The sequence below is a fragment of the Lampetra planeri genome, chromosome 11 (assembly GCF_965212315.1).
Source record: "Lampetra planeri chromosome 11, kcLamPlan1.2.h2, whole genome shotgun sequence".
NCBI classification, from domain to species: Eukaryota; Metazoa; Chordata; class Hyperoartia; order Petromyzontiformes; family Petromyzontidae; genus Lampetra; species Lampetra planeri.
Window position 1 is genome coordinate 4951473 of NC_136117.1, and position 25967 is coordinate 4977439.

General features: G+C 44.6%; 1 protein-coding gene across 5 annotated transcripts in view; it reads left to right on the forward strand.

Annotated features, from left to right (window-relative positions):
* Positions 1–25967, forward strand: part of LOC144721223 (SLIT-ROBO Rho GTPase-activating protein 1-like) — a 204909-nt gene that overhangs the window by 106374 nt on the left and 72568 nt on the right. For all 5 annotated transcript variants that reach the window (XM_078598663.1, XM_078598666.1, XM_078598665.1 and 2 more), the window contains exons 5-7: positions 11336–11521; positions 12354–12482; positions 21907–22128. In XM_078598663.1, the coding sequence (XP_078454789.1) occupies positions 11336–11521; positions 12354–12482; positions 21907–22128 (537 nt within the window). The remainder of the gene's footprint in view (positions 1–11335; positions 11522–12353; positions 12483–21906; positions 22129–25967) is intronic.

Genomic DNA, 25967 nt, shown 5'->3' on the forward strand with positions numbered 1-25967 from the left:
AGAGTATAGTTTAACCCAAGGGACAAGTAGAAATCTTTGTTGAAGATTTCAGACGGGGTCATAGGGAAAAACAAGTAATGCAAAATTCCTTTGTGCCAAGGTATCAAGGTGTTAAACAGTGAAAGGGAAACTTTCAGGTTAATTCTGAATCCTATAGACTGCAAGTGTAGTGACTTAATTACAAGAGTACTGTAATGTGATTCCTGAGTTGGGTCTTAGTGTACGGGCAGCAGCATTGTGCAGCGCTGTGGTCCCACGTGTGAGATTATCGGGCAGACTGGCAAGCAAGTCTGCAACGAAGGCACCAGATCCATTTCTTGCCTCTCTGAGTCTGGCAGTTTTACTCAGGTGAACAAAAATAAACCTTCACGGTTTTGCTGATACAAACCTTAACGGGGGGGGGGGGGGGGGGGGGGTCATGTTGAATCAAACGTGAACCAGAGTTTTTGTTAAATAACGAGCTGCAAGGCAATATCAGGAGCATCAGTTGTATCAGTGTTTAGCTCAAGGATGCATTGCTGCCTCGAAGTATTTGTTTTAATAAACAAAACAGGCTTCAGCACTGAAACAGCCTCATCCCTGCCAAAACCATAGAGCGAGATAATGAACGGGGTTTCATTGACATAAAAGCGCAAGCCTACACCACACCGGTGGATGTCGTTGCTGAGTGGGGGCACGGTAAACATCGAGGAGTAGTGGATAACAACACCTCGCTTGTTATCCACGGTTGTTATCTACGGCCTCCTACACGCACCCAATCTGCAGGCCCAAAGAGGTTCCTCCTCCAGTCACCTCATTAGGCCTGCAGACGGGTGACTTGCGCACGTTACAACTCTTGGTGATCCGGCAACGCCGCCCCAGTTTGACTCAATTATAGACATGGGCCGACGTACACAGTACTCTTTTTGTCCATGTAACGCGTTTAACTTTTTGTCTCTCATGCTGTTTTAAAATTGAGCTATATTTTGATACGAACACATGTCGGTTCGTTATGTCGTGACACTCAGCCTCACCACACCAAATCGTTTACGGCGAACGTTAGAGCCGCTAACCATACATGAACGACCATTCCAGACCCTCAGCACAGTGGTGGCAATTCCACATTCGTATGGAGAGCAGCAGTCTCTCCACAAAGCAATATAACTTTGACTTCTTACACAGTGGTACTAATTTTATGAACCCCCATAAGAGTGATGGACCGAGACGACTCCTATCCAGCTCATGGGATCGCAATCTTCAGGCTGTGAGTTGTGCATTGTGGGCCCCAGCAACATCCGGCAGGATTTATTTTTAGTTAAACACTTTTTTTACGATGCTATTTGCACACAGCCTTAAATCCCGAACGTTCTATGCATAAACATGTAGGCAGCTGGTTGTCTGAGAGGCCAGTGTGCTGTCCGCTCAGCCGGTGTGTGTCGAGTGAATGATTTGGTTCCCACGACGTGGCTTCACCAAACAGCAGCGAAGCTTCAAGAGTGCATTTTGCTGTAAAGGTGGACCGGTGACAGTGACATTTGAAAATGACCTTCAACTCAGCTGAGTAAACCGAGTAGATGCTGGAGTGTCTAAGCACACCTTAGATGAGCACAAATAACAAAAGCAACAACACATTTGTCAATAACACTGCCTTCCCTTAAAAGCAAAACGTATTTGTGCTGCAACGCTTTTCTGGTGATGTCCCTTTCTCCATAGCACATAGCTGAACACATTTTTGTCAGAAGAGTCATAGCCGAACACTTCACCTATTTTATTTGTTCCTTTCACTAAAGGCCAAAGTGTCCTTGGCAGATGTTGAGTCTTTGTTATTTGTGCTTAGGTAGACGAAGTTCCTTTATAAGAATCATATTTGCATTACACTAGTGTAGCTTAGCTTTCTGATACAAGCGACTCACGTGGATATAAGCATTTGTGCTTGCTCCCCAAGGTGTGTGCTTACATGGAGCTGCTACAGCTTCTATTAATTATAATGATCAGCCCTTCATTAATCCACTGCTGGATGTCAAGGTGTCTCCACTCACTCGACGTTGGTCACGGGGACAGTTTGACAATACGCTGGTCGGTGCTGTTTGGTGAAGGGGGAGCCCACAATTTGTTCAGATGCCTTTCACCACTGATGTTAGGCTTGCCCAGAAATGGAGTTTTGGTGAACCGTGTTCATAGTGCAGCGTACTAACCAGAGGTGTGGACTCGAGTCATGTGACTTGGACTCGAGTCAGACTCGAGTCATGAATTTGATGACTTGCGACTCGACTTGGACTTGCATAACAATGACTTTGTCCCACCTATGAGATGTGGACTCGAGTCATGTGACTTGGACTCGAGTCAGACTCGAGTCATGAATTTGATGACTTGCGACTCGACTTGGACTTGCATAACAATGACTTTGTCCCACCTATGAGATGTGGACTCGAGTCATGTGACTTGGACTCGAGTCAGACTCGAGTCATGAATTTGATGACTTGCGACTCGACTTGGACTTGCATAACAATGACTTTGTCCCACCTCTGGTACTAACCGCTGTGCCACCGCTTTACTCCCAATTAATACACAACTACAGTAAACGTGTGGCAATGCTCGATAAGGAAATGGCCACATTTCCTCAGTATGACTTGTTAAAAAGAGTGTTGAGATTCAGCCGATCTTTCCCAGGTAAATAAAAAATTACATTGGTCCCAATTGAACTTTTAGGTATTGATAAGATCAGAAAAATTGTAAAAGATGGCAAAGGCGCTCATGCCACTGCTGGCAGAAGGGCCTCTGCTTGAGGAAGCACTGCAGAGACCTTCTATGGAGGGTACTTGGCCTACTCTTCCTCGTTTCCCAGACATCTTGAAAGAGGTGGGAGTAGCCACACTTTACCCCACCGTATGCGACCTACCAATCGACTAACTGTGGTATACACATTTATACTGTTGGGTGGACAGAGTTGGGAGGATTTTAACTAAAACTATTTTTTATTTTACCAGGCAAGGCCCACTGAGCTATATAGCTCGTCCTGGTCACAAACGATAGCTAAACAAAGTGGCTTATCACGTGGAAATGTATTGCAGCCAAATACTCTAAAAGCATGTTTCTAAATGTGGATGGAAAAACCAGAGGTACCCAGAGAAAAATCCACGTGACCACAGTTAGAACATGCAAACTAAAAATTTACAGGCGTCAGGGTTGGGATTGAAACCACGACCTCCTGCATACCAGATAAGGTAGTTAACATAAACTTGCCACCATTGTTTCAACCGCTGCGCCAGGAGATCTAATTGAACGGGCGGCCACTGGATTGTAAGTCCAGCGCGCTGACCACTACACCACGCCAACAACCCAATACAGTGAAACACAATCAAGAGAACGCATCACAGACTGACGAAATACAACCCAATTCATCATGCCTTATCAAAAAATGTTTTGTGAGTATAACTTATTGTCCTGCATCATATTACGTGACACGCCCAGCGTATTACATTAGACCACAGAGTCATGAGCCATTTATTGATAAATTATCTGTTGTCAGCTTTCCTCATCCTGAGCGCTCAGCCCAGGGAATGAATTCAGTTCAATCAATAGTCCGTCGATGTTCACTATGCGGTGTGGCAAGTGCGCAATGCGTCACATGATTCCCCCCCCCGCACCCCTACGTTTGTGACACCTTAACATTCGTTTTAAATTGCAAGCTTGGCTACGCATAATTCTGGCCACCCATTTGTGGAGCACTCCGAGCGCGGTGACATCACCTGGAAAATTGCTTGCATCGTTGGGGAATTACTGCACAAGACAAAGCTAATTGCAATTGCGTTTAAAAACTTGGAGAAGTGTGGACAGATAGGTGGGAAAGATTTAAAGTGCTTTTGGTTGGGTCCTTAGGGCGGCACCGTGATAACACTCGTGCCTTGCATCAACAAGGACTTTGGGTTTCTTTTCCGAATTTGTGCGACGATGTTACATTTTCCCCTGCTCTGCATGAGTTTACTGCAGGTTCTCTAGTTTTCTCCCACAACTAAACACACAATGCATGTACATTGTATGTATGTTGAACTTCTTTCGCACCGTACGTAGCCAACCGTGCTAAATCGGAGGTGTGGGAGGATATAATTGATATGGGCCAAACATCCTAATGCGGAAACATTACCAGCAAATGACTCACTTGAGATTACACACAGCAGCAACGTCGCCTCCGATTGCAAATACTCAGCAGGACCATCCAAAAATAAAGTCTTGAGACTCAGCGAGGCTTCCCTGGGTAAATAAGCGTAATAATACTCATAATTGCGGATGGAGAATTTGGTCAAATTATGGTATGGGATGCCCTTAACCAGCATTGGGAATTGCATATTCCTTTATCAAGCGTCAGTCCTTATTGAAGGCAACCACCGTTTACTTACCTTATTTTACAGGTCTTGGTATTGGAAAGTACGAGTAATCCCCAACTGTGATTCGAACTCGTAACTTGCAAGTGCTTTCTCTACAATGCCACCTGGCAGGTTTGTTTAATCATTGTACGGTGATTTATATTTATGGAATATTTTACGTATCAACTGATGAAAGATTCGACGTAACGTATGCAGTGTTTTGTTTTTCCAAAGGACTATATTTCATGTTCTGTTTTGCCTGTACTCAGTCAAATGTGCACCTATGGCTCTTTGCAAAGTAACATGCCTATTTGCGTGAGAGGTAACGGGTTCATTTTACATTCTTATTGTAAATTTAATTCCCTTGCAATGTTTCATGTTCCGTGCGAAGAACAGCTGACATAGCAACAGGCAACACTGTAGAGATTTACTGCACGCACTTATATAGCCTCACTTTTAAGTTTCACTATAAATCACGAACTGAAATGAATAATTTTTTAGCGAGAGGAACAGAGCACCAGCGCTCGCAGTCGTCATTTGTGTATGTTGGATTTCTTTCGCACCGTACGTAGCCAACTATGCTAAGCGGGGGAAGGACAACAAACGAAACACAAAAAGCAATTCTAAAAAAATTCGTTTTCAATTTATGTTTAAAAGTGCATAGCTCCAGTGGCTTCCTAATATCGGAAGGAAGAGCGTTCCAGATGACTGCAGAAGCGCATCTGAAAGCGTGCAATGCATAGCATTAGTTTAAATCTTTACGTCTATTGCCACGTTATCATCATCTTCATCATGATATTTTTCATCATCATCCTGATAGAATTGTTCAAGTGTGAGCACCACGTGGTGCTTGGTAGGCAGTCGAGGGCGATGCTTGTTCCATATAGAGGTAGGTCCCTGCCATAGGAATTCACCGACTTGCAATAGAGTTGAGCAGTTGTCCAATGCTCATTTAAAAAACACGGTGACGCTGATTTGAAAGACACGGTGACACTCAATTATATGTATTTTTTGCTTGGGATGGCAATATAAGTGACATTAAAAAATGTGTCTCCTTGCTGAAGTGAACAATAGGGTAGATCTAATGTCTTCTGAAAATATCGTGACATGAACGTGAACCATAAAAAATCGGCGGGCACGATGGACAAATTTACAACTTGATGTAGTGGGATTAAACAAGGTGAGGTAAGGGAAGGTTATAGATTGTAGTGGTCAAGAGATAAAACTTAAAATAATAATGGTGTTGAAATAGATTAAGGTACGTGAGTGCAATATGAAGTAACCAATTCGGTCTCAAATCAGAGGTGTTGACAATCTTGTGGATACATGTCCAGCAAGTGTGATGAGAGGTGATTAAACATTTTTTTAAAGAAAAGGATGGGTCAGAGAGGTCATACATTATATTTTGAACTTTATTTTGTGCAAACCAGTTGAGAAATCAAGAGACCAGCTATGAGTCTCATCACTAACAGTGACCTGGGGCTGAACAGTGATAACATAAAAAATTAAACAAAGTACAGCAATGAAGTAGAATAATCAGAAGTGAAAATATTGCAAACATAAATACATGTTAGATATAAATTGATGTTAAACACAAATTTATGTCAAATAAAAGTTATAAATATTCAATTCCCTGCAGTGCGTATAGATTGGATGGAAGTGAATGGACGATAATGGATTACGTCACAGTGAATAATAATGATGATGACCTTGAGGCGCAAGTAAAATAAGTGGAGGGGATTGGCCCAATGTCAAGGAGACATTAACGGCAGCAGCAGTAAATTCCCGCGGAAGATGGAAAGAAAATCTAAAGCGTGGTGAACGGATGAGGGGAAATGTAAAGAGCTGAATATAATTATTTTGTGTTCGCTTGTTTAGAGAGCATCGCTGAGTCGTAGGACGCTTCCGGGAGGGCCTTGCTTTTTGTGTTTAGTCTGTTGTCCTTGCCCCGCACCTCCGGTTAGAAGTTGTACGTACATACATACAGTAGAGGGCGATGTTGCTGCTGTGCAATTCAAATTGAGTGTTTTGCATGTACATTTTCAGCATTGGGATGTTTGACCCAATACCAGTTACTTTGTATACATTATTTGAAGGACTATTGCCCGAAACGACATTTATTCTAATTGTTTTCCTTTTAAGGCCATTTTGTTATTGTAAAATGTGAGTTTTTCACTTACATTGCATGGGTTGTTTTTAGCTACGGTAGGAAAGCGGAGAATCCAGAAAAAAGCAATGCCACGTAGAAAGGTGCCCGAGTCAGGAATTGAACCCAGGTACATAATGCCGAGCAGCCCCTGTTCTGTGTTTATGAAAGACAGAGCAAGTATACTCTTTGGGTCTTTCAGTAAAGTCACGTAGATAATTTTTTTTTAATCACGACGTTTCGATCACAACACAAGCAATCGTCTTTAGGTGAAAAAATACAGCAGGCGGACTGCTGAGGCAAGAGAAATATAGCAAGAGAACCACTGCAGCAAGAGGTTATATAGATGAGACAGAGCAGGGCTTATTTCAGAAAATATGAGGGGAAGAGACGCAGCTAAAGGAGTGTGGTTAATAGAAAGGGCAAAATTGAAACGCTCTGGACAATTGTAATCAATAGAACAATAGGCTGCTAAAATAACTATAGTCTGCTCGAAGAGCAATAGACGACTAGAAGAGGTGCAAGACGTGGGAATACAAGGAAATATACTGAGGTGGGCATCCAATGGATACCATGGAGAGGATTGATAAGGAAAGCCATGGAAGATAGAGTCGAGGACGAGAGAGTGGCAGAGAAAGAGGAGAGATGGGAGGATAAACGCATTTCAAGAAGATTTGTACATTGCCAGACCTGGAAATATGCTGGAATGGAGGCTGATGATGATGTATTTTATCTATATATGTAAAAGGGAAATTTGTGAATATGTGTGTCTGTTCAAAATGTTTAGCATACTTCCCGACATGCAACAAACTTGAAATTTGCCATGTGGGTGGCTTCCAGACTGTACACAATGCAAAAAGTATAAAAATAGACTTTTGTATTTCGGGGGGGGGGGGGGGCGCAATAATGCATATATTTTGCACGGCAAGTGAGCTGTGACGTCACATCTCTGGCATGTCACCCGCGCATGCGGAAGCGTAACGCAGTGTGCCTGCTCATGTCACGCACCCCAACCCTCTGCGGCGCGAGTAAAGTGCCATACAAATGTGTTGCAGGTCTCAGTCGTACATCGCGCAGCATTGCTTTATACTGGTAGGAACGAAGTGAACCAGCCTACAATAGGCTGATGTCCGATTAGGTGTAGCAACATCGCCCCCTACTGCAAACACTTGGCATGACCCTACAAAAACCTTTAGACTCAGTGAGGCTTTCCTGGCTAAACAAGTGTAACATTCCCTTATAATTCCCTTAGATAGCTTTTAATTAAAACATTTAAATTAATGAGGCTTTCCTGGCTAAACAAGTCTAACATTCCCTTATAATTCCCTGAGATAGCTTTTAATTAAAACATTTAAATTTAAAATTAACTCACAGCTGCCTAAAGCCTACAGCTAGGCCTAAAGCCTAGAACTAGGCCTCAAACTCTCCCTTCGTATCGTACCCCCGCGTGTGTGAAAGGGAGTTCATGTTTAACAATGTTACATTCCCTGATGTTTTTAAATAGAAACATTTAAATTTAAAGCTTTTACATAAATAATAAAAACATTTCAATTAAAAATTAACTCACAGCGGCCTAAAGCCTACAGCTAGGCCTAAAGCCTAGAACTAGGCCTCAAACTCTCCCTTCGTATCGTCCGATTAGGTGTAGCAACATCGCCCCCTACTGCAAACACTTGGCAGGACCCTACAAAAACCTTTAGACTCAGTGGGGCTTTCCTGGCTAAACAAGTGTAATAATACATTATGTTTATCTCCTTTGGTTATTCGTTCCTACAAGCCCACCCCGCAGGGTCCTGTTTATTTCAGTCGTTAACTACCGTACGCACCCTGAAAGTCGTGTGTGTGTGTGTGGGGGGGGAGCGGTAGTGTAGTGGTTAGCGCGCTGCGCTACGAACCCGGCGACCCGAGTTCGATTCCCGCTTACGGCCTCCACTGGTGACGATTATTTGAACCGGTCCTGGGCCTCACCTAGGTCGACTCAGCCTCAAACGAGTAACTGGTGTGGTGTGTGAACATTGCCACTGGGGGGACAAAGGCGGCCGGGCGTGGTGCTGGCCACCCACCCTCTCGTGTGCCGTGCCGGCCTTCATAGGTGCTCGCTAACAGCACTTGCCCCCTACAGTCTCACAGGCTACACGGGGGATCTTTGTCTTTATCCTGTGTGTATGGGGGGGGGCAGCGACTGCGTAGCGATTCGCACGCTGCGCTACGAACCTGGCGACCCGAGTTCGATTCCCGCTCACGGCCACCACCGGTGACGATTATTTGAACTGGTCCTGGGCCTCACCTAGGTCGACTCAGCCTCAAACGAGTAACTGGTGTGGTGTGTGAACATCGCCACTGGGGATACAAAGGCGGTCGGGCGTGGTGAATCCAAGTCCCGGGCGAAGTCGGGTAGTAAAGCTAGTTTCTTTATATATGTAATAATGGCAATCCAATATTAATTCATATTATTGCTTCCAAAACGATCACATTAAATTCAACGGGAATCATCTTTGTAACAACATTGCAATGAATAACCCTGCCACAATGTGAATTTAATTACTGACAATATGGAAATAATTTCGTCGTTATATTTACACAAATGGCAATTGTCAGCGTTATGAATATCCCGTACAATGCATTCATATTAAACAGAGCCATAAAGATTCTGCGCGGCCCAGTGGACATAAATAAGTAATGAGATGCGCGCGTGTCTCACAACGAGCGTAAGGACAGCAGCAGATTGCCCTGTACACCCTCTCTTGGGGTGGGGTGGCTCTTGTCCGCGCAGAGCGAGATCTGGGAGTGCGGTGCTCGTGAAACGGGGGGTGCGAGTGGGAGCCAGGATTCGTTCCAGAGGTTTTTGCTTCCCGCTAATGAAATGCGGCTCGCTAGTCTGGACCGGCACGCGATGGATGTTACCGTCCTGCGGCTGCCAAAGCCATCGCACGCTCCTCCTCCTGGGGTGTCCGACGCTACGGGGAGTGCTCTTGCTGACGCGTGCGTTCTACACGCGTGCACAGACACGGAGACAAAGATCGTCCCATTCGGCCTTGCAGATCGCGGTGTTAGCGAGCACCTATTAAAGCCGGCATGGCACACGAAAGGGCATGGTGTAGTTAGCACCTCACCCGACTCACTAACGCAGATGCTTACACTCGTCACCAGGTTTCAGGCTGAGTTGACTTAGGGACGGTCCTAAGTGAATGAGGTTCAATGTTAAATATCTCGCCTGGTATGCAGAAGGTCATGTCCCGACCCTGACGGCTGAATTTTTGGAGTGTGCATGTTCTCCCTATTTAGAGTAAGCTTTGTGCGAACGTTATGTTTATGGCTAATAACGGTTTGTGTCATATTTTGTTAACTATGCATGCTGTGTAGCAGTAATATACGGGCGTCCCTTGCGCTACGCGCGACATGCGTTGCTGAAAAACAGCGCATAAGTCGAATCGCGCTGCAAGAAGCACGTTTGCCCGTTGACGTGCACGTTGTAAGGGTGGTGCGTTACCGAAGACAAAATTAAGTATCGTTTCATGATTTTAGCCCTGGATTTACAAATTGTAGCTGTAATACGTGACAATATTAACATTACAAACAATACTTAATAAGGAGTTTAATAACAAATAATAATTAAGATTTAAAAGATTACTACTTACAGAGATTGCTTAATAAGGAGTCGCTGCAGGGCTTCTTGAACGCTTCCGTGTGGGCTGCTTCTACTCTGATCTATGACGACTACGCCCAGCCCGTGCGCTGGGCGCTGCCATGACGCGGTGACGCCGTTGGATTGAGATTTTAGTTGGTTATCCTGCGAAATATATATAATTTACTTTGAAAGATTATAAGTTAAAATTTGTTTTTACTTAAAAAATTAAAAATATTCTGGTTTGTTCCTGAGCGCGTAACTGTGAGAGGCATTGCGTAAGTGTGAAGTATGTCCCTAAAACATGAATCTCTTAACTGAGAATTCGCGCTATTGGGGTTGGCGGGGGGGGAGCGCTTCGCGAGGGGTGCCTATAGTAAGTTGTCACACTGCACTACAATCCGAGTGACTCCGTTTCGAATTCTGGTCAAGCACAACACCGCTGGAAATTGGTATCTCAACCTGGCAACACAACACAAAGTGCACTCATCATGTAACTTGAATATATAGCCAGTGATGAGCTTACTTGGGGAAAGCAATCAATATCCGATTACGGATTGCACGAGGCTTTAGAAGTATTTCAATCTAATCCTATCGAGTAGAAGCACGCCCCTTGAGAGTTAGTACAAGTGTGCTTCTATTCCAAGTGGTTTGCTTGTATCAGAAGTTTTCCTTTCCTGCCACCAGTGTAATGTAATCATGTGTTGATTATATAAGACTGCGCATATATAAACACATTAGGTGGTGGTCCTGTGTGGATGGTTAATTGTCATGGAAGATGTGTGATGGTAAGATGTGTGACTTTTTACTGCACTTGATTAATCGTTTATTAGATCTGTTTGTAATAGTGTGGGGGGGTGCTATAACCGTCATACAAATGATCGATAATGAACCAAACTTCAATGTACAATTGTGTTGCTATTAGGGACTAACCCCACTGAAAACTGACCAAAGTGATAATGCAGTCACCCAAAAACTGCATCACAAAAATATGAAAAAATAAATCAACACCTTTTGTCAATGACACGCTGTGGCCTTTAAAGGAAAAGTATATAATTGGCGATAAATGGAGGTGCATGTTAATTGTGCTTGTGCACCACTGCCAACTCGGAAACGGCATCACTAAATCGTTTGTTTAATTTGGAGGCGCAAAAAGATAGCGTCCGCCCTTGTTTCGCTTGCGTTTGTTGTTTTTGACCGTCCATCCTCGCGTGCCGCCAGGTGATCAAGACGTACCACATGTACCACGCGGAGAGCCTCAGCGCCGAGAGCAAGCTGAAGGATGCCGAGAAGCAGGAGGAGAAGCAGTTCGGCCGCACCGGCGACCCCGTCTCCTACGCCTTCCGCGCCGACGAGCGGCACCAGCGCCGCAGCTCCGTGCGCAAGATGGAGAAGATGAAGGAAAAGGTGAGCGGGGGGGCCCCCCTCTGGTTGTTTTTATCTCAAGGTGGTGGCGCCGCGCTGGCGAGATGTTCACTCCCTTGCCTGGCATGCAGGAGGTCGTGGGTGCGATCTCGACCCTGACGCAGAGGTCGCAAACGGGTTTTGATTCCTTACCCGTACCCGTACCCGGCCGCACCAGGGTCGCAAACGGGTACCCGTACCCGTACCCGGCCGTACCCGTACCCTACCCGTACCCGGCCGGGTACGGGTAGGGTACGGGTATCGGGTACCCGATTGCGACCTCTGGGATGAAGCCATGTTGCAGGCGCAGGTGGGTTGATTCTAGGAACTTGAATTGTGAGAAGAGACAAGACGTTGGGAAATGAGTGACAAACGGTGACTCACCAGTGACTCACGGTCTACTCGTACCCGGCCGCACCAGGGTCGCAAACGGGTACCCGTACCCATACCCGGCCGGGTACGGGTAGCCGGGTATCGGGTAGGGTACGGGTATTGGGTACCCGGTTGCGACCTCTGCCCTGACGCCTCTTGATTATTTGGAGTATTGTGTGTTCTCTCTCCTCGTGGTCGTCTGGATTTTGCTCCTGGTCCTCCGGTTTTTCCCTCCGCATTTAGAATCAACGTCACGCGTTTAAAGTGTTTGTGGCTGCTATAAATTTCCGCGCGAGAAGCCACTTTGTCGAGCTAGTATTTGTGGAATTTCCAACCACAGGCTCTGCGCCATTGATTTAAGATGAACTCCACCCCACCACTCGTTCTTGTTAATGCCAGTGCTCGAATGATGAATGGTAAACAAGAGCGCCACTGAGGTGTCTGTCGCATCTAACGTGAACAGCGGCAGGCCAAGTACTCGGAGAACAAGCTCAAGTCCATCAAGGCACGCAACGAGTACCTGCTCACGCTGGAGGCGATCAACTGCTCGGTGCACAAGTACTACATCCACGACATCTCCGACCTTATCGACGTGAGTATTTATTTGTTGTTGTTGATTGTGGTGTGCTGAACTTTAAAGGTTCTGCTACTGATGCTCCTGCTGTTATGGAGTGACTCATGCAGCCTGCTATGGCTGCGGGGTTTGGTCGTACATGTTATGAATTTCGTTTGCTGTTGGATTTGAAGCACAGTTCCTATGATCACTGTTACATTGTTTCTGTGGCTTTATTTTGGTGATTTTGAGGACGGTTTGGTCTGGCCATGTTTGTTTGTTGTAGTACAGAGTTGGCCTGATAACTTTAATCTACATTGTCTTATGGTTGTTATTGTTTGACTTGCATCTCACTGGGATTTTTGCACACAGCGTTGAAATGCGGTGTTTTTTCTGGAAGACTTTGCTGTTTTTACATGATTTTTCTGTTGCGTGTAGTCACTTAAGATGTTTCTTGTTCATGTTTTTGTTTTGTTGCGGTTGCACCCGAGTCAAGAGCCGCATGGCTCACAGGGTTATACCTAATAAATGAAACTGATAACTGAAAATCACGGTTGTCGGAATCACAGCATCAGAGACCCAAATTGCTGAACAAAATGGCACCATTGAATATGCAATCGATAACAGTTGATATATTTATTGAATTGCAAGGTTGGAAGAAGCTGGATAAAGAGCCCGCCATGGAATGACTGCACGGTTGATTTTATAGCCCTCCCATCACGGAAGTGTGGAACTTTCATCTCTGCGCTCTTGGGGATGGTGCATCGGGATCTATGGATGAAATCTGCCTTACAAGTGTAAATTATTATCATCGTTCCAATGTGATGCAGTGCAGTAATTCCTCGCTTCACCCGGTTTTCGCTTAACGAGGCACTTTTCAGGAACGCATCAAAGAATGGATCACTGTAATCCTCGTCAGGGTTAGGGTTAATGTGGTAAGAAGACAGCATTGGTCATTGATAAGGCTGGACCAGCCCCATCATGGGAATGAAGCACTCCAACCAACTGGCTCTGGGGATAGAACGTACAGTAGACATTAAGCCGCCCCCGTGTTCATTTTTTTTTACGAGGAAGACACACTTGGAAGGGGAGGGGTCATCCCATAACGTTTACAAAAGTGCTTATGTATTATTGTTATCAGATTAGGTATGGTCGTGTAGGCACATGCATGGCACATAAGTGATGGCTGGAGGATCCAGGAATGCTTCTCACCAGGAAGCCCAACGTCTGAATCCCCTTCTCGCCCGCCCCCCTCGCCAAGAAATACATCTCAGACAGAACATCTCATTTGCACTGCAGCCCTGTTGAGAGTACAAGGTCGTATGCCACTGCAGATAACGTGTTACAAAATGTGTATGCTTTTGTCTGCCTGCTGATGTGTTCACATTAATATTTGAAAAGTATGAAGGATGTTTTTTTTCCTCTCCACTGATAATTCTACAAGCAGTTCTGTGTCTTCATCCGATGACGAGGCACTGCGGCAGAACGCCCAGCTCACAAGTTGCAGGGTTGTGAGTTCAATTCCCGTTTCGGGGGCAGTTTCGGCCCCGTCGTTTCTCCGGGGTCGATAACATGGGCACTACTTGAACACTACTTTGACCTACAAAGAAGGGGCATTGCCGGAAACGTTGCCTATTGTGTTTGTTTTTTGTATACTTTTAGGGCAGTGTTATTCAACATTGTGTCGGCTTTTTGCTTCATACATCCGCTCGTGCCCCCACTGTCAACACAGTGAATATTTCGCCAATTTGTGGAAAGTCAACCGTGCTTGTTTTATATATTACCTGGTTCCCGCCATGGGAATGTGGAATTTCCACAACCCTTGGCTCCAGGCCACAAATGCAGATGAGAAAGACCCCCTTACTCCCCCCCCCTACCCCCTCCCACTCACGATAGCAGAGAAACACTTTGGCTTGCCTTTGTGGTTTCGGCGGCGATGCGATGTGTGGCGTGGGCGGCCGTCTCTGGTGGCCGGTGATAGCCTGCCGCCCTCGCTTGATGCAGCTGTGCTTGACGCAGACATTAATTACAAACGCGTGCTGCCACGAGAGAGCTGCTGCGGCTCTCGGTTCGATGATTGCTTGTGTCTGCCGTGCATCCCCCCCGCCCCCACCACCCATCACACTTTGCCTTTGTCATCTCTCTGCCTGTCAATCCAACCGCCCTTCCTTGGTTTCTTTTGTCGTGTTTCTTCTCATTGTTGGCGTGAGTGTCTCTCCCACTCTCTCTTTCTCTGTGCGTGTGTCTGTTTCTCCGTCTGCTTCGGTTTGTCTCTGTCTCCTTCTGTCTCTGTGTTGCCTTCTGTATGTACAGAATGTGCATGAAGTGGCAGTGTTGTAGTGGTCAGCACTGCCACGATCCCTGTAACTCAGGTTCCAAATCCTCGCTACGGTTAACACCACGCGTAATAACGGTGATCTGAATGGGAGCTGTGTTTTCTGCAGGTTGACTCAGTTTAGAATTTGTACCGAGTGTGGTGTGGAACAGGCATTAGCACTGGGGATACAAACGTGGATGAGCGAAGGTTCCAGCCACACCACCCCTTCACGTGCCATGCGTGGCTTAATTAAAAAAGATATCAGTATATATACATAAACAAGGGCACTTTTCATGTTACATTCTATTGCACAATCCTGCTATTGCAGCATGCATGTGTAAGACTTACACAGCCATGTTTTACAGCCCCTATAGGAATGGAACTCTTGATTAAGTAAGCTCGGAGAGTTGTAACAGCTACATAAATGTTTATTTTCAATTGCTCGAGTCTCCCGCAGAGTGGATCAGTGGAGCTTGTCTGGCACTGAAAGTAAGCGTATTTTATGATCGGGGTGCATCGCGTACTTTTCAAAAAACTCAAAATTGGAAAATGTTGTTACATTATTTTTTCACTCGCCACCCTTTGCCCTCATTCTTTCCTCCCGCAAGCCCTCCCCCAAACCCTGACCTCTCCTTACCCTGCTGTCTCTTGTCTCTACGGCCAGCGATATGGAAATGTGGTATTCCCAAATCTCTTGGGCATCCTTTGGTCACGCTGTCCCAGAGGGAGACAAATAATGAATTGATGTGCTCATCTGACTTGAATTCAAGATGCGTTTTGCAGTCTCACTGGCACTTTATTCTTTCCAATTGACCCGTGGCATCTGAAATGAGAGTCATTCGGAGGGGATGTTTATTTAATGATTTTTTTAACCATCGCACCATGAATGCTGAACCCTTATTGTATGTTAGTTGAAATTGTTTTGCACCGTACGTAGCCAACCGTGTTCATTGGAGGTGTGGGAATGAGTGTCAGTCTAGGCCATTAAATACAATTAATGAACTTTCCTGCCAGATATGTACATTAGGTAATCTCAAATTATCCTGCCATGCATTCATCCATCTTCATGATTGCGTTGATTCTTTTGTTTGGATATTTTGTCACTGTTTGAATGGGTCTACAACTCACTTATTTTTTTCTCGTATTACTTAAAACACATGGACATCATGGAAATTCACTTGAAACATTAACTTTCATTGTATCTGGCCAGAAGGCCCTCTTGACAGGGCACTCGACTCACACGATTGAAACTTTTGAGTTCAAATCCTGGTCATGGATTTAATCGGCCTGTTTTTTTTTTATGAATCCATGTTGGACCAATTAAAATGAATACTTCATTGTGGGAACTATATATTTTGTCTTCCCTGTGGGGAAACTGTCCTCCGCCTTTAGAAAATGGATCTTCTGTTGCTGGTTCAGAGCCGATCCCATTTACTCCTTTTATCAGCGGGAGAGTTGGTTAAACACGTAGGCTTTCGCGACCAACATCATCCAGAATATGTTTTTTTGGGGTTAGATCGCGTTTCTGGGTTTCGCCAGTAATTACAGCTAGCTTCATCAGGCAACAAATCTGGCTGTCTGCCTGATGATGCTAATTGTAATTACTGGCGAAACGTACTCAGATTGTAAATGTTGTGGATTTGCTCTCCAACACACCGTAGTGCTGAACTAGTAACGAATTGGCATGTTCTGTTTACGTGACAAACCTTACTAATTGGCTGTGTCGGGTGGTGGCGGGTTTAACGACGCATTTACATTTACGTGATCCAACCCACAAAACCTCAATTACAGCGGGAGAGTTGCATTTATTTACAGTTCAGCTATGAACAAAATGCAACCAATTAGGTAATTGAGGAAAAACAATTAAGGGGTGGGTGTTGGCCCATTGGTTGAAGACTGATCGTGGCAAACTCTTACAGCTCAATTGGACTTTGCAGACCTTCCTCGTTGCCCTACTTTGCCTTATTTACCCCGACGTTTTTCCCATCAAATTTAAAGTTTCGCGACACATCACGTATTATATGTCTCACTTTGAGATGTATCGCTCTCCCAGCCCCTATATGTAGTGAGACCTCGCAGTCCAAAGAGAGACACGGTGCTTTTATTATGAAAACATTGCTTGCTCGTTCCACTGCTGAATAAAGGGCCTCAACTAGAGGAAGCTCTAGAGAGCCCCTGTAGGCGGCATTTGACCTACTCTTACACGCTGGCCAGACGTCTCGGAAGAGGCGAGAATACCCATACTCTACCGCGCCACACGTGAACCTGCCCGATCGACTAACTCTGGTCGGAATCCTTGTGCACTGCTGAGTCGGCAGCGGTAGGGTGTTTATGAACCTTGCAACATACTGTCATTGTGTAAATGCACATAGCTCATGCACATCTGATTTACACTTACGGTCTCTTTCGCTTACGTGTGTTGATGTACACTGTCATGGTGCGCACATTTCCCGTGACATCTATGAGCATTTTCACGATGTCCTTTGTGGGGATTATAACATCTCGATTTAGATGGTTAATGTGCAGACGTGAATTACGATTGCACTCTCGTCACTGATCTTTTCGTTCACAGCTCAGAAATGCTGAGGGATTGCATTTGTAAGATTCTTGAACAACCGTTTGATGCATGCACTTTGAGCCAATTCTTTTTTTTGCTGTTACGGCTGCATTACACCGAAATGAGTCTTCCTTCTGTGTCTGTTATGTGTTTCTTTGTTTCGAAGGTCAAAGAGTTTTTTTTTCAATACGTATTTGTCTCTGTACTAAAAGGCATGTGTGATCTCATATGCGGTCTCTAAACTTGTGTCCCATTAATCTCGCTGGTGCTGCTGCTGCTGCTGCCTTCACGACATCAAACACAGCTTCCCTTCTCAGCCGGCCACCGATCTGCGCGTGGGGAGCGAGTGTCTCTCCCCGTCCTGTGCTCTTTCCTCAGTCCAACACAATCATTCCCATCCTGTCCACACTGCCTACTCAATCACTGTTTTAGTCTTAAAAGCTGGTTTCATCCATATTGCATGTTATCGATTCTCCTGAACAACCCTTTTAGGCTCCCTGCCCAAGTCTCTCACATGTGTATTTCATCTTTATTCATTTGTGGATGCATCCGTGTATGTGTTACCTTGGCCTAACTCGGAGTATCTGTCACTGCCTCGGGGACATCATTGCTCATGTAAGCATAGAGCCACTTTGGCTTTAACTCTTATTCTATATTACTTAAACATACCTTAGTATTTTGACGATAGATGCGGGGAGGAAACGTCTGGAGTTGCTACATTGATGGAGGAATTCCTCCGTCAATGTAGAGACTACATTGATGGAGGAATTCTACTACATTAATATACTCAAACGTGTATTGAAAAAGCATCTGCAGTGGAATTCAACTGAGTGGAAATTTGACAGTCATCCAACGCCCTGACAAATTAATTCCAAAATAAACATCTGTTTAAAAATCATATGTTTTTTTTATGGAACAGCTACACTGAGATTACATGAAGATATTACCAAAATGCATATTCGAAGGGGATTCAAGCAATGTGACACTGCCTCACTGCAGTTCAAACTAATAAACCCCACTGAGCTGTATCGCTCTTTTTAAGAAGCGATCTGGCCATAAATGAAAGCTCAGCAAAGTCGCTTATCATGCGGACATTTATAGCAACCAAATAATCTCAACGCATATTTTTATATGTGGAGGGAAACCCTGGAGGACCTGGATAAAAATCCACACGACCACGGGGAGAACATGCAAACTCCAAATATACAGGGTCAGGATCGAACCCATGATCTCCTGCGTACTAGGCAAGGTAGGTAACATCTCGCCACCCTGCCACCCCAAGCATCAATATGAGAATCTGTTTTCCGAAAAGTAGATTGGACAAAAGACGAAACTATCGATTAAATTACCTTAACCTTCTCATATTTGCTGACGCCATAGCCATTACCAACATGCGAACAGTAGTCAAGGCCACTTAACCTTAAATCAGCCAGTCACAACTGACAGACAATCTATACTCTACATGGGCATATAGATTAATGTGTTAATGTGTCCGGACAATGGCAGGCCCGCAAACCAGGTGATTCAGATTCACATAAATGCACTGTGAATTGCCATACAATGGTAATTCAGAATTCTCATGGTGGTGATAAATACGTTATAACGCATTTGGATTTATAGAGCGTCTAAATGCAACCGCAGCTCAAGATGCTTCACAAATAAAATATGACGTGCATTACGGAGACCATGGGAGAAAGAGATTCATATCCTTTTGTATCTAAGGTGTGAATGTCGGTGTTTCATAGTCATTGGTAAAAGGACAAGAGGAATTTCTTGAGCTTGGATGTGAACAGGGGCAGAGTTGACAGTTCATGTACAAAAAAGCCTACAAAGTAGTTATCATTTTATAAATCATTGAAGGATGATTGGTTCAGTCTTCTCCCATAAGTAATTGAACTCACGTGCTTACGATTGCGAGTCGGTCTGCCTTGCACAATCCAGGCTTGTGCCGTTCTGTAGGAGAGGTAGACCAAGGAAGGTGGGAAATTAAAGAGAGCGCTGCTTTTTATTTAGTAGGTATTTCCACTACATCCTGGGGCACTTCAGATTCCCGTGTGTAAATGGTCAACCCGAGGCACTCGCCGCCATCAACATAAATTCAAGCCAAGGCCCTCCATGGGAGAGGTTCCGCTGACGATGAGCAAGTGAAACCGCATGTGCAGATGTGGCAGCAGCAGGAGGCAAACATGGCTAAGCTCACAGCACCCGAGAGTACACGTCAAATAGCACACACGTGTGTGTGTGTGTGTTGTACACGTGGGGGAGCGACAGCGTAGTGGTTAGCGTATTGTGCTACGAATCTGGTGAGCTGATTTCGGTTCTCGTTTGTGGTCACCATAAGTTGCAAATGTGAAATATCTCAAACAGTCCTGGGCCCTTCCCGAAGGTCGACTCGGTCCCAAATGAGTACCTCGTGCGCTATGTAAACATCAGCAACTGGGAAAACAAAGGCGGTCAAGTGTGGGGGTTGCCACACTACCCCATTCCTGTATTGTGCCGGCCTTCATTGGTGCTCACTGACAGCACTTGCCCCAACGGGGCGCACGTGTACGTGTTACGTGTACATGTTACGTGCGTTCAGCGAGGACTTCCGTTGGAGCAGGAGTTGAAAAGTTAGGAATGGCATCGCGATGCAATTCAGTGGGACGTCTGTTTGTTTGTTTCACATCTATGAATCTTTAATATCATTATCGTGATCGTTATTGTGACTGTCAACGGGGTTAATGGGATGCCATTTGTGATGAGCACCATCATCCACCCTGGTCGCTAACCTTGAGAAACCGCCACTCTGCTATGGGTCTTGCTCTCCCGCCCTCCTCCACTCTGCACACAGCTACAATCGTTTACTTTCCAAATTGTGTTCTGAACTTCCAAGCTGCTTGCCCCCTATCTCCATGTGTGCACTTACACTGAAGTACCAGAAGCTTATATTGATGTTATTTTGTAAAAATGTCAACTGTCTGATCATGACAGGAGCATAGACATCATTCTTAAGCACGGAGGACTGGTATATTTACTACATGAGGCCAGGCCTTCGAGAGGGATTTCCAAATGTATAAAATTATACATGACATAAGTAAATATGGAATTGCTACTTGTTGGACCGTGTAGTTGAATTGAGCATGATTTATTTTTTATTCACACAGGTTCCGAGAAACTTTTCTTCCAATACATTTTTAGCATGAAAATAATAAGTCCGTAAATTACAATGCAGAACGCTTCAGCCAATGTGCTGCTTCCTGTCCATATCTGTGACTCTGTGTGCATATTCTTTATTGTAATGTTGCCAGCAAATGGCAGGGTACTGTCCATGCATCTTGATACTGCTTAAAGGCAAATACATCTTAAAAATACTTAAAATGTTCTGTACCACACACAAACAGATTTAAATTTTCCTACCTGAAATACTTGCAATTCAAAATGCAATACTCATAAACTTTAAAGTTTATATTTTATTTTATCTGGTGTGAAATATGAGCCACATGTTACATCAAAGGTGCATGTCAATGAAGGTAAATTAGGTGTTGTATTGCATTTGATGTGGCATTGTATAAACAATTATTTTAGCTCTAGATTTGAAGCTTTCGTGACTGCAAGGATTCATATTCTTAGGTTTTTTCGGTAAAGTCACGAAACGTCGTGATTTTTTATTTTATTAAAAAATCACGACGTTCGGAGGCAACACAAGACTTGTGTTGCCTCCGAAACGTCGTGATTTATTTATTTATTTTATTTTTATTAATTTTGATGTTTTACCTACGTGACTTTACCGAAAAAACCTAAGAATATGAATTATTTTAGCCTCACATAGTGCATACTGGTTTTTTGCATTTAACATCATGACAACCAACTGGCATTGTTTATGAAGCTGCATGCTGCTGACGAGACTGAGTGATGTCAAAACCTACTGACAAGTTGCCTTGTTTCTGCAAACGATACCAAGAAACATTCATCTGGGACGAGGCAAGCCTGGTCTCTGAGTAATTAAATGTTATTCAGTATAAATTATTTTAACAAAATCCATCAATCATGTACACATTATTATCGTTTATTTAATTTAGTACTCCTAATGAAACATTTTCACTGGCAGATTAAAATGTTCCATAGCATTAAATGTATTTAGAATTAGCTGAGCCTTTACAAGCCGATGTGTCATTCGTGGGCACAGGGTTTTAGCATGCTTGGAGTTATTTCCCGCATTCATGCTGAGCAACGAAGTCTCCATCAGTGTGTATATTCTCGTTGCCACTCGCTGCTGCGCTGAAGACAATCCAGTCTCGCGAGCCCTCCGCCGCATCTTTAACCCAGTCAGTTCTCAAGTGTGATAAGGCCCAGCGGTAGTATGTATTCAACCTGTTGCAGGAGGTTCACAGTTCGAATCCAGTGACCAACCCGATTTGTTTACCTTTCCTATAATTTGCACTCCTGTCGTGCCTTTGTATTGTTTGTTATTTGTAGCGTTCTGACCCGCCCCCTACTGGATATCTGTGAAAAAAAGAGCTTTACATCTCATCGAATTCGTCCAGTCGAAATAAATATTCTCATTCTGATTGTCACGCCCTCGTGCTCTGCTGTGCTCGGCTGTGCAGTGCTGCGACCTGGGCTACCACGCGAGCCTGAACCGCGCGCTGCGCACGTACCTCTCGGCTGAGTACAACCTGGAGAGCTCACGCCACGAGGGCCTCGACGTCATCGAGAACGCCGTGGACGGCCTCGACCCGCGCAGCGATAAGCTGCGCTTCCTCGAGACCTACCACACCTTCTTCTGCCCGCCCACTAAGTTCGAGTTTCAGCCACACATGGGGGACGAGGTAATTCAGCATCGTGCAGTATCTTCAACCCCAGTAAACACCCCCCCCTCACCGAGATCACAAGACTGTGTTTGTTTTTTCTCCGTGCAGGAGGTTTTTTGCCAAGTGTGTTGCGTTTAGGGGGCAGTGTTGCTAGGTGCCATCCCGATTTAGCAATTCGTAGGCAATTATTCATGATTTGAATGTTCCGCCATGCAGAACAGGGGGAGAAGATACAAACGCCACACAAAAAAACGCCCGAGTCTGAAATCGATCCCAGGCCCTTGGTGTGAGGCACAAATACCTTGCCGCTGGTGATCTATATATATTAAAGGGAAATTTGTGAATGTGTGTCTGTTCGAAATGTTTAGCGTACTTCCCAACATGCAGCAAACTTGAAATTTGTCACGTGGGTAGCTTCCAGACTGTACACAATGCAAAATTTTGGGGGGGGGGGCGCAATAATGGATATATTTTGCACGGCAAGTGAGCGGTGACGTCACATCTGTGATGTCACCCGCATGCAGCAGCGTCACGCAGTGTGCCTGCTGACGTCACGCATCCTGCCCCCCCCCCAACCCTCTGCGTCGACCGTGTATCCCGCACAAATGCGTGGCATAGCTGTCCCGATTTTCGAAGTCAACGCGATTATATTCAGCTCGCTCTTAAATATAAAGCAGAAGATTCATCTGTTTGTGTGAAGCAGCAAAAACTCTCGAACGCTGAGCTCTGACGTCATGAAATTTGCACAGCTGATGCTGTCTGGAGTTTCTAAGGGAACGCGACTATTTTCAGCTCGCCACGTCATTCCCTTCACGAGTTTCCTAAATCGACCTTACGTGTAAGTGGGTTAAGGTTGAATTTCCTTCAGTGAAAAACATCCGATTTTGTGAAATTTATTTGTTTCGGCTTTTTTATTTCTTGCAAGCATACATTTTTCGGGGGGTTTTTCAGTGAAATATAAAGGAATATGAAATTAATCCAAGACAAGAATCCAAGTCCCGGGCGAAGCCGGGTAGTAAAGCTAGTCTATTAATATATAAAAGCACATATGAACTGAACTATGACCACATCTACAGAAATGTTGTGAAAAATTAGAGAATTTTGAGAAATTTGGCAAAAATTGCTCTTGGTGGCTTTCACATGGTTCCACATTTCAACAAAATTACTTGCAGGGAAAGATTTTATCATAGCAGTACGTGATCTGTGCTGTGGCTAAAGTGATTTGCTGAACAATACAAATACTTGTTTTGGGCAGGTCTTAAAGCCTTGTTTCATCAAGGTCTCATCATTGCATTGTATGTTAGGCCATGGGTTTTTCGATAGCATAGACAGCTTAAATCCTCAGGTTGTGTGTCAACTCGGATTGCTGCCAACAGAAAAAAACTGAACACATTCTGCCAATCACACCGTCTTCTTCGCTGCACATAGACAGGCCAGAGAAGTCGACTCAACCCATGTACTGTTTTATTTTTAAGGCGGTGTTCTCGACGAATTTTTTGGTATTCTTTTTATATGTGTTATTTGTGTTTGTGCACCACTGCCTACAGGGTTAGTAAAAAGAGTATCGCTTTGTTGGAGGTCAAAAGCTCCTGTCACATTGAAAAACTGACCCTCACCGGATGAAATGGAAAAAAAAGGCCAAAAAAGCAAAAAAATTCAACTTTATTGGAAATGTAATTTGCATCTTTATATAGCAGGATCCACACAACACTATGTCATGTTGTAACATAGGAAGCCAGCACATCTGTTGGCACGAATTCAACATCCCGTGCATGCATTCCCTGCAATTAAAACCGCCGTTTGTTTTGCCAAGTGCAATTAGATGATTGTGTTGAGTGTACTCATTGAAACATCTCCACATGGCCATGCTGGGAGAGATCGCTGTAATTAATTCCTCAACAATTGACACAGACCCCCAAGACCCAAAAAAAAACACGCGAGAAAAGAAAAAAATAATTTGTGTTCTGCGCGTTCTCCATTAGCAGAGTATATGTTATCGTTGTAAAATATCTGTTCAGGATGTGGACCTTGTGGACACGTGTTTTTCGATAGGTTTGCCTCTAGTTGGCGTCGCATTCAGTCCGAGGGGTGTCTTGCAAAAATTATGGATTTGGCGGTAATTTTTTTTGGACCTGTCAGCTTTGCCATATGGTAATTGTTATACTTTTCCTCTTTAGCGATTGACCTTACTGAACGGTATCGTATGCTTGCCTTTCATGGCCTATTGTGGTATCCCGTGCATGCGAGAGTGTGTGTGTATATATACAACCCGAGATCGATTCCCATTCACGGCCAACACCAGTGACGATTAGCTGGGGGGACAAAGGCATCCGGGCGTGCTGCTGGCTACCTTCATATGTGCTCGCTAACAGCACTTGCCCTAACAGTCTGTTCAGGCTCTACGGGGGATCTTTGTCTTTGTGCGTGTAAAACCACGCACATAGCCTGCCACAAGTGCCATGGTGATGTCGCTGCCACTTTATGGCGAATGCCTGTTATTTTGTATGGAGCTGCGTTGTCTTGGTTAGGATATTGTGATATTATTCCAGCGAACTGGACTCAATTCCCATCCATGAACATCAATGGTCAGTGAATGTTATTGGCCTCCCATGGATTGGCTCAGCCTTAAATAAGTGCCTGGTGCAGTGTGCCATGCTTATCTCATGTGTCTATGCAATTGTAGGGGGCTGCTCCCTCGGAGTTATGATTTTGGAAATCCAGCTTTGATTACTGGCCATGTATATCACCAGTGGCAGCTGGCATGTGAATCTTTCGTGTGCCTCCCCTAAGTAAACTGAATGTGACCCTGAAAACAATGACAGTATGCTCCAGCCGTAAAATGTTGACCTGTCATGTACAAAAAAATTACAGTAATTATGGTAATGTTTAGTTTTATGCAGTATCATTCATACAAGTAGCTTTTCACAATCGCTGAGGAACTGGAGACATGCTGGAAGGCAGCCTGCTGGTGAGGTGACATCAACGACAATGTGTGGCCAGGTCGCTTCTGAAAATGAAACTCGTAGCTCAGTGGGCTTTACCTGGTAAAATATAAATAGTTATTTTTTTAGTGATTTGCTTAGCATTCCTGTACTTTGCACTCCAGCCCTGTTGTTTTGTAATGACCCGCCCCTACTGGACATCTGTGAAAAAGAGCTCGATAGCTCATCGGATTAATAACGATCCCGACTATGATGTTTTTAGCCACACATACATATATACATACAAGCAAATTCAAAATGCTCAACTTGTTCAGCCCTCTGTAATGATGAGCACCTTACTTGTCGCACTACAAGCTGTGTCTGTTTACATTGAATTGTTTGAATGGATATAAGCGATTTCCAGGCGTTCGGAAATTCATATTCGCATGCACTATCGCGTCCTGTAGTCGTTGCCACGCGGTTAAGAGAATTCTAGCCCCCAGATGAGCAATACAAGTTACCCCTCCTCATATAACAAGAAAAAAAGCCGCTATACAATGCCACATGTCCATACCTGCCCTGCATTCCTTTTTACCAACAGGGTCTTAACTCAAGGTCCATCAAGCACGCTAATTCAGGTCATTATGCTTGAGTTCTGATTCTAGGTCTGTCATCACCCACTCAATTCTGGGCCCTGTTGGTCCTTAAGCGCGTATGCTTATCATAGGTCGTGGTGGCAAATGTGGTCCTGACAGGCAAGTTCCGTTTCTAAGGGCCTTGGTGCAACTTATGGCCTTAATCATGGTTTTGCTACGCTAAATCTTCAAAACTACTGATGTAGAGCTTAAGTCTTTGGAGAGTTTGGTGATCTGAAGCATGTGATGTGTTAAAGGTCACTGCGTTCTCCCTGCCCGAACTAGTTCTGCATACTCCATG